The sequence below is a fragment of the Strongylocentrotus purpuratus genome, unplaced genomic scaffold (genome assembly GCF_000002235.5).
Source record: "Strongylocentrotus purpuratus isolate Spur 01 unplaced genomic scaffold, Spur_5.0 spur5_scaffold_4, whole genome shotgun sequence".
Classification (NCBI taxonomy): Eukaryota; Metazoa; Echinodermata; class Echinoidea; order Camarodonta; family Strongylocentrotidae; genus Strongylocentrotus; species Strongylocentrotus purpuratus.
The window spans coordinates 2,747,536-2,760,462 of NW_022145610.1; the positions used below are offsets into that span (position 1 = coordinate 2,747,536).

General features: G+C 38.8%; 1 protein-coding gene across 2 annotated transcripts in view; it reads right to left on the minus strand.

The window, feature by feature from the left end:
* The window catches only part of LOC587252 (laminin subunit gamma-1), a 90,173-nt gene that overhangs the window by 18,267 nt on the left and 58,979 nt on the right, over positions 1-12,927 (minus strand). For both annotated transcript variants that reach the window (XM_030997903.1, XM_030997904.1), the window contains exons 6-19: positions 11,951-12,068; positions 11,016-11,123; positions 10,340-10,476; positions 9,545-9,667; positions 8,712-8,901; positions 8,093-8,205; positions 7,658-7,888; positions 7,028-7,213; positions 6,518-6,647; positions 5,893-6,008; positions 4,581-4,871; positions 3,585-3,722; positions 1,609-1,800; positions 577-705 (exon numbers count right to left, since the gene is read on the minus strand). In XM_030997903.1, the coding sequence (XP_030853763.1) occupies positions 577-705; positions 1,609-1,800; positions 3,585-3,722; positions 4,581-4,871; positions 5,893-6,008; positions 6,518-6,647; positions 7,028-7,213; positions 7,658-7,888; positions 8,093-8,205; positions 8,712-8,901; positions 9,545-9,667; positions 10,340-10,476; positions 11,016-11,123; positions 11,951-12,068 (2,202 nt within the window). The remainder of the gene's footprint in view (positions 1-576; positions 706-1,608; positions 1,801-3,584; positions 3,723-4,580; positions 4,872-5,892; positions 6,009-6,517; positions 6,648-7,027; positions 7,214-7,657; positions 7,889-8,092; positions 8,206-8,711; positions 8,902-9,544; positions 9,668-10,339; positions 10,477-11,015; positions 11,124-11,950; positions 12,069-12,927) is intronic.

Genomic DNA, 12,927 nt, shown 5'->3' on the forward strand with positions numbered 1-12,927 from the left:
TTTTGTATATGAAATTCCTGGTTCTTTGTATTAGCACCAGTTTGGTTTGCAGGCAGGTTTGTGCCTGATGTGTGAGACTATGGTGAGTGCATGGTCTACTGCATACAATAGGCTCTGTACTTAAGCTGCTTAGGCTCTGGTCAAGACGTTATGAAAACTGTTTCAGTATCAAATCGAAATCTGTGTATTGAGACTACATGTATATTAAAGCACCAAGTGCATTATGGACTGGTGAAAACCCTGTTTGGAATATGTACTGTCGATTTAGACCAGAAAGATTTCAAGACCAAGCCCCACTGTACTACTTGTAGCTACTTGCTCCCTCTATATAGAAAACAATGCCTAATCGGTGCCTGTTGGTCACCCATGATCCCCTTTTTCTTAATTGAGAGCTGATTTGATGAGATAACCACCTGTCAGTGACCTTGCAGAGAGATCTAATCCCCCCTAGCCAAACTAGTACAGACAGGCTTAAATCAATCGCAACTCTTCATATGACAGGGCCCAAATATTTGCATGCGCCAGGGAAAGGGGGAGGGGGAGGGGGAGGGGGGGGGGTGGGTGTGTCATACTGACCTTGTTTGGCAGCCTCTGTAACTCCATCTGCCTGGTCGATCTTCGCCCTGATACGAGCTAAGGCTAGTCTGAGGTCTCCTAGATCATCCTTAATGGCGTTCAGATTATCGGCTAAGGTACGGTCCTCAGCTGGAAGATAATAAATTGGGTATATCATCATCATCATCATCATCATCTGATCATTATTATCTTCATCATCATCACCAGTACAATCATCGTCATCATCATCATCATCATCGTTGTCATCATCATCATCATCATCATCACCCTCACCCTTACCATCACCATCACCATCATCATCACGATCACCATCATCTTCACCATCACCATCACCATCTCCATCACCATCATCATCCTCATCCTCATCATCATCCTCCTCATCACCGTCGTCGTCGTTGTAGTCATCATCATCATCACTAACATCATCATAATTAACATCACCGTCACAATCAGCATAACCATCACCATCACCATCATCATCATCATAATTAACATCATCATCATCATCATCATCATCATCATCATCATCATCATCATCATCATCATCATAATCAACATCACTGTCACCATCAGCATAACCATGAGCATCATTACCAATACCACCCCTACCAACAAGAAAATGTTATCTCATTCCCAACAATATTATCATCCGTCACACCATCTCCCATTGCCAGCATCATCTCTATCACCACCAGCATGGATATATCAATAAATTCCTGCATCACCATCATTAACATCAATGTGACCATCATTTGTAACATTATTTGGACTAAACCATGATCTTTCTTTCCTTTCTCTTGTCCATCAATCCCTACATCTCTCCATTGTCATCCATGTTTTGAGTATCTAAATTTCATTTCGTTCATAATATCTTAATTACTGTTCCTTGTTTGATTGCTATGATTTGTATGTTCTTTACTGTTGTCATAACGCTCTGATCAGTTTGTCTGTAAAAGCGTTCAATGGGAATTAATTATTATTATTATTATTATTATTATTATTATTATTATTATTATTATTTCCATCTCTCACCTGTCACTCTCTGAGCGTCGTCAATGGTCTGATTTAGGAGTCCTTCGAGCTCCCTCAGTCGCATCTCAAAGTCTGTATCGTTGATGACGGTGGGGTTGCTGGAGATCTGGTTGATCTTGTCCCTCAGGGCATCCAGGTTGTCGCGATGCACGTTCACGTTATCCCTTACCAGATTGTAGCACTCGGGGCAGGCTGTATGGGGGAGGGCGGGGGCGGAGTGGAGGATGTGAGGTCAAAATTTAAAGGCATCGTTTAAAACAATGCCAAATCTGAGATGCATGACCCTACATGTTATTAGTGTCTGTGATATGGTGTAATATTAAAGCCCTACAAAAATTGCGCTTCAAAATGATCATGAAGTGCCTCAAAAAAGTAAAAATCTTTGAGTGTCTGGTTTTACCATACTCATTTCCCCCATGAATAGACTGTAGTCATTTAAATACCATTAGGAAAACGGTTTTTGAAAATTTGATTTCCCATCATAAATATCTTGATAATCAGACAGGTGATCGGTTTGTAAAAGTCATGGGATTCCTGACAGACCTAAAGCTTTATAATTATGATTGCAGCATGAGCTAAATCCAGGATTTTGTTTAGAATCTGAGACAAAGATACCCAATCCCTTTAAAGGGACAGGGTCGTCAGTTTCCATGTGCAGAAGATCATAATTCGCTGACACCAGACTTGATGGAAATACTATTAATGGGTGTACAGGTCTGCACACTGCAAACCCGTAGTCCAGTCAAGAAATGTCCCCTAGTCTCTCAGAGAGTCTTTGGGTGAATTTACCATATGGTGAATGGGTGGATATGGCAGAAATGACATAAAGCCTGTTGGTCATACAACTGAAGGCTTCTTTGAGTCTTTAAAGTTTCATTTTTGTTAAAGCCCCACTGTAGTACTTGTAGCTACTTGCTCCCTCTATATAGAAAACAATGCCTAACAGGTGCCCTTTGGTCCCCCATGATCCTCTTTTTCTTATGTTAATTGAGAGCTGAGTTGATGAGCTAGCCACCTGTCAGTGACCATGCTGGGTGGTCTAATCCCTCTTGGCCAAACCAGTACAGACAGGCTTGAAGATTAAAGTGTAGTTTAGTTTAAAGTAGAGCTTAATGATACAGAGGTAAGAAATTATATCATTAGAATTGTTCCCAAAGAAGATGAACAGGACTTATCTACCAATGAAACATTTGATTTCAGCACTTCAGTCATGATAAATATTCATAAATTTAAAGGCAAATAAGGTTCAGGGGCCTGTTTCATAAAAACTTGTTATCTATAACAACTGCTAAATTTCTATGACAAATTTGTTCTCAGCCAATCAGATGCCAGGATTTCAGTAGCTTATAACAGTAGCTTGTAACTTGTTATTGATATCAAGTTTGTTCTCAGCCAATCAGATGCCAGGATTTCAGTAGCTTATAACAGTAGCTTGTAACTTGTTATTGATATCAAGTTTGTTCTCAGCCAATCAGATGCCAGGATTTCAGTAGCTTATAACAGTAGCTTGTAACTTGTTATTGATATCAAATTTGCTCTCAGCCAATCAGATGCCAGGATTTCAGTAGCTTATAACAGTAGCTTGTAACTTGTTATTGATATCAAGTTTGCTCTCAGCCAATCAGATGCCATGATTTCAGTAGCTTATAACAGTAGCTTGTAACTTGTTATTGGTATTGAGTTTGCTCTCAGCCAATCAGATGCCAGGATTTCAGTAGCTTATAACAGTAGCTTGTAACTTGTTATTGATATCAAGTTTGCTTTCAGCCAATCAGATGCCATGATTTCAGTAGCTTATAACAGTAGCTTGTAACTTGTTATTGGTATCAAGTTTGCTCTCAGCCAATCAGATGCCAGAATTCAGTAGCTTATAACAGTAGCTTATAACAGTAGCTTATAACAGTAGCTTGTAACTTGTTATTGGTATTGAGTTTTATGCAACAGGGCCTAGGTCAATTTGATGTTGCTGTACTTACGTATGCAGCCCAGGGCAATGTTGTAGAAGTTCTCCTCACAGGAATCACACTTGTCACCGATGACTCCTGGCTGGCAGTCGCACACACCGTCGTCTGTGCAATTAGCGTACAGGGATCCTTGGGGATTGCATTCACATGCTAAGGAGAGATAAACAGATAAGTTTTATGAGAGTCTCTGATACACACAAGGATTATAAAAGAAGCAGATATGGAGATTAAATTCATAACTCTCAATGGCATTCATCCTGGATGCTCATACATTTACCTGAATTTTTTGAGGACTGGAGCTTTGTATATGATAAACTTATCAGAAATTCTTCTTCAAGTTGGTAATATTAGAATTCTTGTCTTCATGTATTTAATACACTTTTCACATGGAATAAGTCATGAACATTATCTGAAAGGAAATCGATGAACATAAACTGCACCAAAAAGTTGAAAAATTGCGACCTCCTATTAAAAAACAACAAGGATTTTGAACTGTCAACATGTATTTTCTATAACAATTTTTTTACTGATTTTCCTTACAAACTTCTAGCATCAAATGCCACATGGTAATACAACATAAACAAAAACAAGACATGAACATGAACAGGTTTTGCTCTTTCTGCTCATAAATAATAATAATAATAATAATATATAGCGAATAATACGAAACACCATCATTAAGCATTTACAGATATTGTAATCTCCGTCATCCGATTCTCTCTCGCACCGTGTGTACCATCTCTGGAGAGTATTCCTACCATATGGTCACTGTGAGAGCATATGGCAATCATTATCACAAAGGCTTTTGTCATCCTACCAGGACCCCATTCATCACCTGGGTATGGAGTGGCAATGTATATTAATGCCTTGCCAAAAGACATTAGTGGCATGTCAGGGACCTAACCCACCACCTTTGCATTTCCATTCACGTTTATAAGGATATCATTGAAACCTTCTTGTACATGACATGAAAATTTATTACATAGTTTTACTAAATGAAGAACTTACGAGTACATCCTTCTACAGAGTAGTCATAATGGTCATACTGGCACTGGTCACACCTTAGACCATCCACTCCTGGCTTGCAAGGACACTGACCGCTGCGGATGTCGCACTGGTCAGACGTTGACCCGGTGCTTTCACAGTAGCAAGGCTCGCAGCCACGTCCACTGTCGATGTTCCAGTAGCCGGCTTCGCATTCGCTGCAGTCACGGCCGGTCACGAAAGGCATGCAGCTACACTGGCCATTGGATTGGTCACATTCGTTACTAGTCGAGCCACTCACGTAGCAGTTGCAGGCTGGAAAGTTAAAAGACAGAGAGAGAGAGAGAGAGAGAGAATCACAATTTTGCATGAAAGGTAATATTTCAAAGAGTATTATTCAAACTATTGTTACATGTATAAAGGAACTGTTAATCCCATATCAGTTAAGAATAAACATTTGGAGACATCTTATTTTTATCTTTAGATCAAGAATTATTTGAATTTCGTATTGTATTTGAGCTGAAAGTTTGAAATTCGCTGTAACATTTGCGTCCATTTCTCTTGCAGTACATTTTGCCATTCTTGAATAAGAGTGATTCAATCAAAAATAATCATTGGAGTCTTTTTATTGGAGTCTTTTTATTGGCATACCAGGGCGACATACAAATTGACAATTTCTTGTTTATTTTGTAATTTTCATTCAAAAGTTTACATTTTTTTTATCACTATGAAAGAGTGGAAAATGGTCATGAGAGAAAATCGATGTATATCAATTTGGCTCAGAATAAAAGAAAATGCTTAATTGAAAATTTGAAAATATGATTACCCTTTATTTTGTTAAATTTGATTTTTCCCTCTTAATCAGCTCAGTATATAACGCACTCTGCTCATTCCATGGTATTAAAATCTCTAAAATCATAGATATCATCACAAGTATGGCAATAATTTTAACGGAAATGCGTCCAAATAACACTACCTTTGTAATCTTACTTCCAATAAAACGGTCAAAATAATTTGTCAACATGTATATTGAAGCCCGTCTGCACTAGTTTGGCCAGGGGGATTAGACCTCCCTGCAAGGTCACTGACAGGTGGTTATCTCATCAAATCAGCTCTCAATTAACATGAGAAAAAGGGGATCATGGGGGACCAACAGGCACCGATTAGGCATTGTTTGCTATATAGATGGCGCAAGTAGCTATAAGTAGTACAGTGCGGCTTTAAATGGACAAATAGTTTCTTAAATTATTTTCTACAGCAACTCATTATGTAACAATTCTAGGGGAAGATAAAGTACGTAAACACCACTTCTAAGAAACAAAAATCAAACACTCACCCTGACACTGCTCTCCCTTGGGACTACCAAGTGCGTTGCCATAGAAACCAGGTAAACAGTTCTCACAATAGAATCCTCCTGTGTCAAAGACACACTTGAGACATTCTCCAGTGAACCTAAAAGAATGGCAAAAAAAATTCATCATCTGGCATCATTCACACGAAAACACTTGTTTTACCATGATGAATTTCTAAGATATCCTTCCAGAATCTGTTGCTGTTAAAGAGCCATCTTTAAATCAATAGAATGTAGTAAATGATTACTTCCCAGAAATTTAAATTTTAAAAAAGAAATTAATAAAAGGTTCTAGCTTCAATGAAGCTGAACTACGTAAAAACCTTTATATTGCTCTTGTTGAACTTCAGAGGGAAGAGAAGATATATGTAGGGGGTAATGGTCAATCAATATCATGGATGATGGTCCTAAATGTGGCCCATTTCATAGTGCCTCTTTGCTTCCATCAGTTTCTGAACAGTATTGGGGTCATTATTATAATAGCACTTTGTGGAATACATTTACCCTATCCAAAACGATGTCTGTGAGAGGTTCTACATTTTTTCTCTTTTTAATTCAATATGTTTTGGAGTGGGAGAGAGGGAAAGGCGACGGTCACTGTAGTTCTTACCTATCACAGTTGCCGACAGAATTGGGGTCAATGTTGTAGTTACAGTAGCACTGTCCGCAGGCCGTTCGCTGACCCTGGATGCCAGTGGGGTCACCGTAATAACCATCAGCACAGTAATCACAGCGGTTTCCTTAAAGAAAAAAAATATGAACACATGAGATGATTACAGTCTACAGATATAAGTACCAGTTAGTTTTATTAAGTTGGCCTGAGAGATATTCAAAATAAATGTACATGTATGCATGTCTATTATGCGCCCCTCCTTTTTAAAAGCCAAAAATTAAAAACTCAAAAGAAATATGTGCCCCCCCCCCCCCTATTTGTTTTTGTGCTTCCTTTCCCTTTATAATGCTAGACCCATAAGAAACCAAAAAATGTGATTTCCTTTTTTTTTCCTCACCAAAGAATATTTGAGAATGTTTTTTTTCTTCAGAATATCGTCCCCCTCCCATCCTCCCATTCCAGAATTCCAGATGCACCCTTACACTGAGGGGTACACTATATACTTACCAACATAGCCTGATGGGCACTCGGTACAGACCACATCACCTAGGTTATCGACAAAGCAGTTGGTTCCACCGGGGCAGGGGCAGCGCGTGCAGTCATAGGCCGTGCCCTCAAGGGCGTTACCATAGAAACCATCCTGGCATAGTTCACAGCTTGTACCCATGGTGTTGTGGTTACAGATACATTCACCTAGGAATCAAATCAAAATTCATTCAAATTAAATCAAATTAAATCGATCTACACTATGCAATTCATTAGGAGGATGGTGCAGAGAGACTTTAATTAAATGCATAACCAGATTCAGATTTATTTCTGTTCATCAGTATTTCAAAAACAGAGACAAATTTGCCTCCCCTGGCACAGAAAAATGCAAATAGCACGAGATAACCCTAGTGAAATACATCTATTTAGATCAAGTGAGTTAATACTCATAATATACAAGTACATGTACACATTACAAAGAAAAACAAAGATGATAAATTGAGGAGGGATAATAAAAAGAACAAGAGGATGAGAGGAGGAGAAAGATGGGGGGAAAGTAAAACTAAGTCGGGCTACCAGACGGTAAAAAACAAAAATTCTAAAGAATAAATAGAATGGAAAATGGAAGCAGAGCTTTTCATGTGATCTCACCAGTATCGACATCACAGTAGTCGGCATGTCCATTGCATTCGCAGGGGATGCAACGTGTGAAAGGTCCGTTGCCGTAGGGGTCCCTGCGGTAGCCAGCAGCGCAGGACTCACAGAATTGACCGACATAGCCGGTTGGGCAGCTGCACAGCTCCACGAATGTAGCCCTGGTGCTTTGTGGTCCGACTGACCGCCGGCCACTGACCAGACGGACGTCATCAAGCAGCCCTTGACCTGAAAGAACAGTATTCACCCTTGGCATTATGGCATTTGTTCCAGATGTTTTGTTTTTTTTTGTTTTTTTTTTTACTTCATACAGACAATTTATTTTTGCTGTCAAGATTCATGAAAAAAGTTCTTGTTTAATGCATCAAGAAATTAGTGTAGTATATTTTGATTTCTATCTTTGTATTACCTTTAAAGGATTTACAGACTAACCTCTATCACTGTAGGTTGCTCTGATCTTGATGGCAGTCAGGTTGGAAAGGAGGCTCTGGAACTCAAAGGCTGAAGGTCGTTGAACCCATCCCATGTCATCCTCAGCTCGCAGTCTGAAAGGAAATGAAAGAGAGTTGAAGTTAAAGGTCATTTAAAGTACTGATGGTAGAATTACTTTGAGAAATAAACTGTCTAGGAGATACTTTTGAAAGGTTGATTATGAAGGGAAGAAGATTTAGAAGATTTTTAAACATTTTCCAATTTGCACTAACATTGCAGAATACATAATGAAAAGATTACTGTTGATGTCATATTTGAACAAAACTTTGTGTACTTTGAGGTTTCGAAAAGGCTCAAAATTTAGGCAAGTTGCTGAATATCAAAATCAATTTTACAAATATTTGTTGACGTGATATTTGAGTGAGAAATAGATGACATGGGGTCTGTCATACTTAAGTCCAGGGAGAATTCTTTGCTTCAAACCCCCTCTCAAAAATGCATATTTTGTCTAACCTACCTAAATAACCAGTCAATCAGTAAATAAATCAATAAATCAATCAATCAATCGCTCAGTCAATCAATCAATCAATAAATCTTTCAGTAATCTACCCAAACTTACTTGAAGGTAAATTTTTGCGGGTAGACACCTGGTCGCGGGTTGCCCTGGGCAACTAGCGGAGCAGAGATCTGCCTGCCACCTCCCTCCAAGACGAGATCCTCCACGCTGAGACTCACATCATCACTGCCCAGTCTCAGCTTGAAGCTCAGCTCCTGACCATAGCTGAACAACTTGCTACCAAGGTACTCATCTACCAAGGGAAGAATGGTGCAAAAAAGGGTAATTAGTCAATTTTCATAATATCAATATAATAATAGAACTAGAAATATCGCTATGCGGATGTATCCCCCAGCACTGGCAGTGATTTTTGTGTCATCCTTATGTTCGAAGGAGGGACAAAGATCCCCTCTCCCCTCCCTGAAACAAAAGGATGAAGTACAGATCGCCAATAGTGGCTCAGACTAGGAGCAGTATCACCAAAACAATATGTGCGTAGATAAGAGTATAATGCATCTCTATAGAAATTTGAAAGTAATCCTTGTGGTATAACAATTCTTCATTTCCTGCTCTGGTACCTAACGATCACATTTCTTGAATATCTAAAAAGCCACTAGGTTTGCGAAGACTTTATACATAAGCCTTTTAGAGATTCAGCTCTTTGTTTTACCATTTCATTTTTTTTAATCACAATTGAATGAACCAAAATTTCAGATATAGAACTAATACCTATACATGAAGTTCCCACCACTTCCAATTCAGCATACAATAAATGCCAAGAGAAACAAAGAGCAATTAAGAAATAAAAAATAAAATTTTAAAAAAAGTTGCAATTTTATCATGTTGAAATCATCCATAGTCAAAGAGAAAGAAAAAAAGTCTTGTAGAACATATACCTGGGGCTATAAAGTACATGGGTTGGTTGTCAACTGTTGCGATACCGATGTCCTGCCTGATGGCATTATAAACAAGCAATTCCTGGTCTCCATTTCGACTCTCGGCTTTCCAACCATCCACACCTTCAACAAAAATACAAAAAGAAATAAAAACATGAATATGAGAATGTAACCCCTTACTTTATTTGATTTCTGTTACGTCAGAATATGGCTTTCCCCTTCTTAGCAGTTGACTGAGCTTACCAATGGATTTTTGTGCTGCCAGCCACGTGAATGACTTGCAGAAATGAGCTCCTTTTGCTGCTTACTACTAAAATACAATTTACCAGAGGGGCATTTCATATTCTGCTGGTGTGCTGAAAATGACAATTCTGACATCGAGACTGAACTTGACAGTAATAGGAACTTTAAAGCCCCACTGCACTAGTTTGGCCAGGAGGGATTAGACCTCCCTGCATGGTCACTGACAGGTGGTTATCTCATCAAATAAGCTCTCAATTAACGTAAGAAAAAGAGGACCATGGGGGGCCAAAGGTCACCGATTAGGCATTGTTTGCTATAAAGAGGGCAGAAGTTGCTGTAAGTAGTGCAGTGGGGCTAAAAATTTCATATTTTACAAATGCTTAAAAAAAATAATCAAACACACACTGTCTTTAAATCTGTAGGGTTCCTCTCAATTCCATATTTATCTATAGTCTCTCAGAGCAGAGCATATCTGCAGATCTATTCAAGACAAGTTAAAGATTGGCTTTAATTCCTTTCATTTCCTAACATTTCCCAGAGTTTTATACACACCTGAATTGAAGTTGGACTCGATGTAGGCAATGTCATAGCCAGGAGCAGAGGAGCAAGAGGATGAATGACCATGACAGAAGCAGGGAAGGCATCCAAACTCATCCGCCTCTTGAAGGTTGAAGAAACCAGGCTTGCAGCTGAACAGCAACATAAAGCAGTATAAAATTATCTTTTGTTTAATTAAAAGAACAATCTGTTGATTTGCAAGTGCAAATTTTTTGTTGAATATTTTGTTGTTTCTCTCTCTAGCTTTTTTCCAGAACTAGTAAATTTCTTGAGTGCATTTCTCTTGTGTCGTGCAAATATGATTCATACCACTTATCAAGGAAACATTACATGGCTATATGCAATGTGCATTCGCAGTGTGAACATTATGAAGAGAATTTTACAGTAAAAGGAATAATCTTGAAATAAAGATTAGGATAAGAATAACTCATTTATTTCTTATTTCAATGCTTTGCAGTGATAAATAAAAGGCAAGAGCAATTTTCATGCCACATCTAAAGGCCCTATCTAAAAGAGTTGCGACTGATTCAAGTCAATTGTTACTTGATATCAACTTCAACTCTATACTGAAGAGATACATATAAATGTAGAAATTTGTAAATTGTGATCAATGAGAGGAATTGTGATCAATACGGATCAATCGCGACTGAAATAATAAAGGCAAACTTACGTCTCGCAGTCCCTTCCTTCAACATGAAGTTTACAGTTGCAGAGACCTGTACCCTGGTTACAGTCTGGGTTGTTGTCTACACTTCCTGCACGCACACACTCGCAGCTCCTACAACACATAACATAGATCATGATAGGTGGGGTAACATTAAAACTGGACTATGTACATGTATTCCTTAAAGAGCCTTCTTTAATCATGAAAAACATCATATTATATGTACATGTAACAAAGTCTCTCCTTTCCAGGACTCCACAATCCTCCCCTCACTTACATGGTGCATCAGTAAGCCTACTTTATAGTCTCATATTATTTCATTGTTTCAAAAGATACATACGTACGTGATTTTGTTTTGTTTCATCCTCTACTTGTATTACCTAGGAAAGTAAAGAATCTGTATATCTAGACCATCAGTCCAATACGTCATGTACTTCAACAACTAAAACTCGTAGAAATGCTACCACAGCGACTCATACAATTTGCTCACACACACACACACAAAGCTACAGGATTCTACTATCTGGATGACAAGAGATTTCAGATCATGGGCCAAACATGAAATTATTTTTTACCTCTGAATCTGAGGGGGCCTTGCCAAAACTATAAACATGCTACTTTACCTTTAAAAATAATGGTGCTTACTGACCTTGGAACGTAGCACTTAGAAATGAAATCGAAATAAAAAAATTATTATCCATTCAGTTTTTCACTGGTAAAAGTTTGCAAATAAGTTTACAAAAAGAAATAGTCAGAGACAGTTACAGTAGTGGTAAAATACATTCATAACAGCTTCAGTGGGGTAAGTTGTATGAAATTAGTATTGTACGATGAGGAATCCGACAGAGCTAGATAGTTGAAGAGGACCAAAGGTAGGTAGGCAAAGGAGGTGAGTAGAGGAGTGAAGAAAGTATAGAAAGCTTCCTATCAGAGGGACCTACCTGCATCCACCTTCACCAAAGTCATAGAAGTTAGGAAGACACTGGTTACATTTATCTCCTCCTACTCCCACCTTACACTGGCATCGTCCTGAGCTATCACACTGCTGGTTCAATGATCCTACAGGGGGAGGGAAGACATGGAAGGGGAAGAGCTTCATTTCTTTGTTTCATGTAGAGCGCTCTCTATAGCTTGTCAAGTTAACCCGTTCAACTCGGGAACCGAGATTTCTCGGGTCCCGAGGTACGTACTCACAAACGGGAACCGAGATTTCTCGGGTCCGAGCAAGGGCTTCTTTTATTGCAGAAAAGTACATCTAATCACCTTCTAAATACAATATAAACTACCTGTATACAAACCTTGAACCTTTGGCTACATGCATCTCATTTTTTACTGACTGTAGATGCGTAATTTTTGTTTTATTACAAGTTTAGCATGAGAATGCACGAGTCCTCTTTCAGGATATTCGTATAGAACATATGCAGGTCAGTTTACGTTATTTTCATAGATTTTCGGATTCGCTGCTGCTAGCTAGCTGGGTCTACTATGCCTAGGACTGTGTAAGCCGGACATAATGATTTTGCAAGCAGCGAATTCCACACTCGCTCTGGATACCTTTGTACTCGGCACGCGCGGATACACCGTTCAATGCATGAGCCTTGGCCTTATATGGTCATTGACGCCTATTCATGGTAACGGGCCGATTATTGAAAAGCTTATAGTATATTACAGTCTCGTTCGACCTAGCACTCTCAGTTCAGTTTACTCATGCGTACGTATACAGGGTACCGGGCCGACCTATTATTGGGGAGATTAGCTAGTCTCGATATAGTCCATCCCATTGTTTCGTTTCAAGGTTGTCGGCTATTATTTACTTATCGTGCTATAAAGTGTCGGAGTTTTACTATTTAGTTCAGCTTTTTGATTTTCATGATAGTTGGTTGCACAAATTAGTTCTCAATTATTTGCTTATAACTGC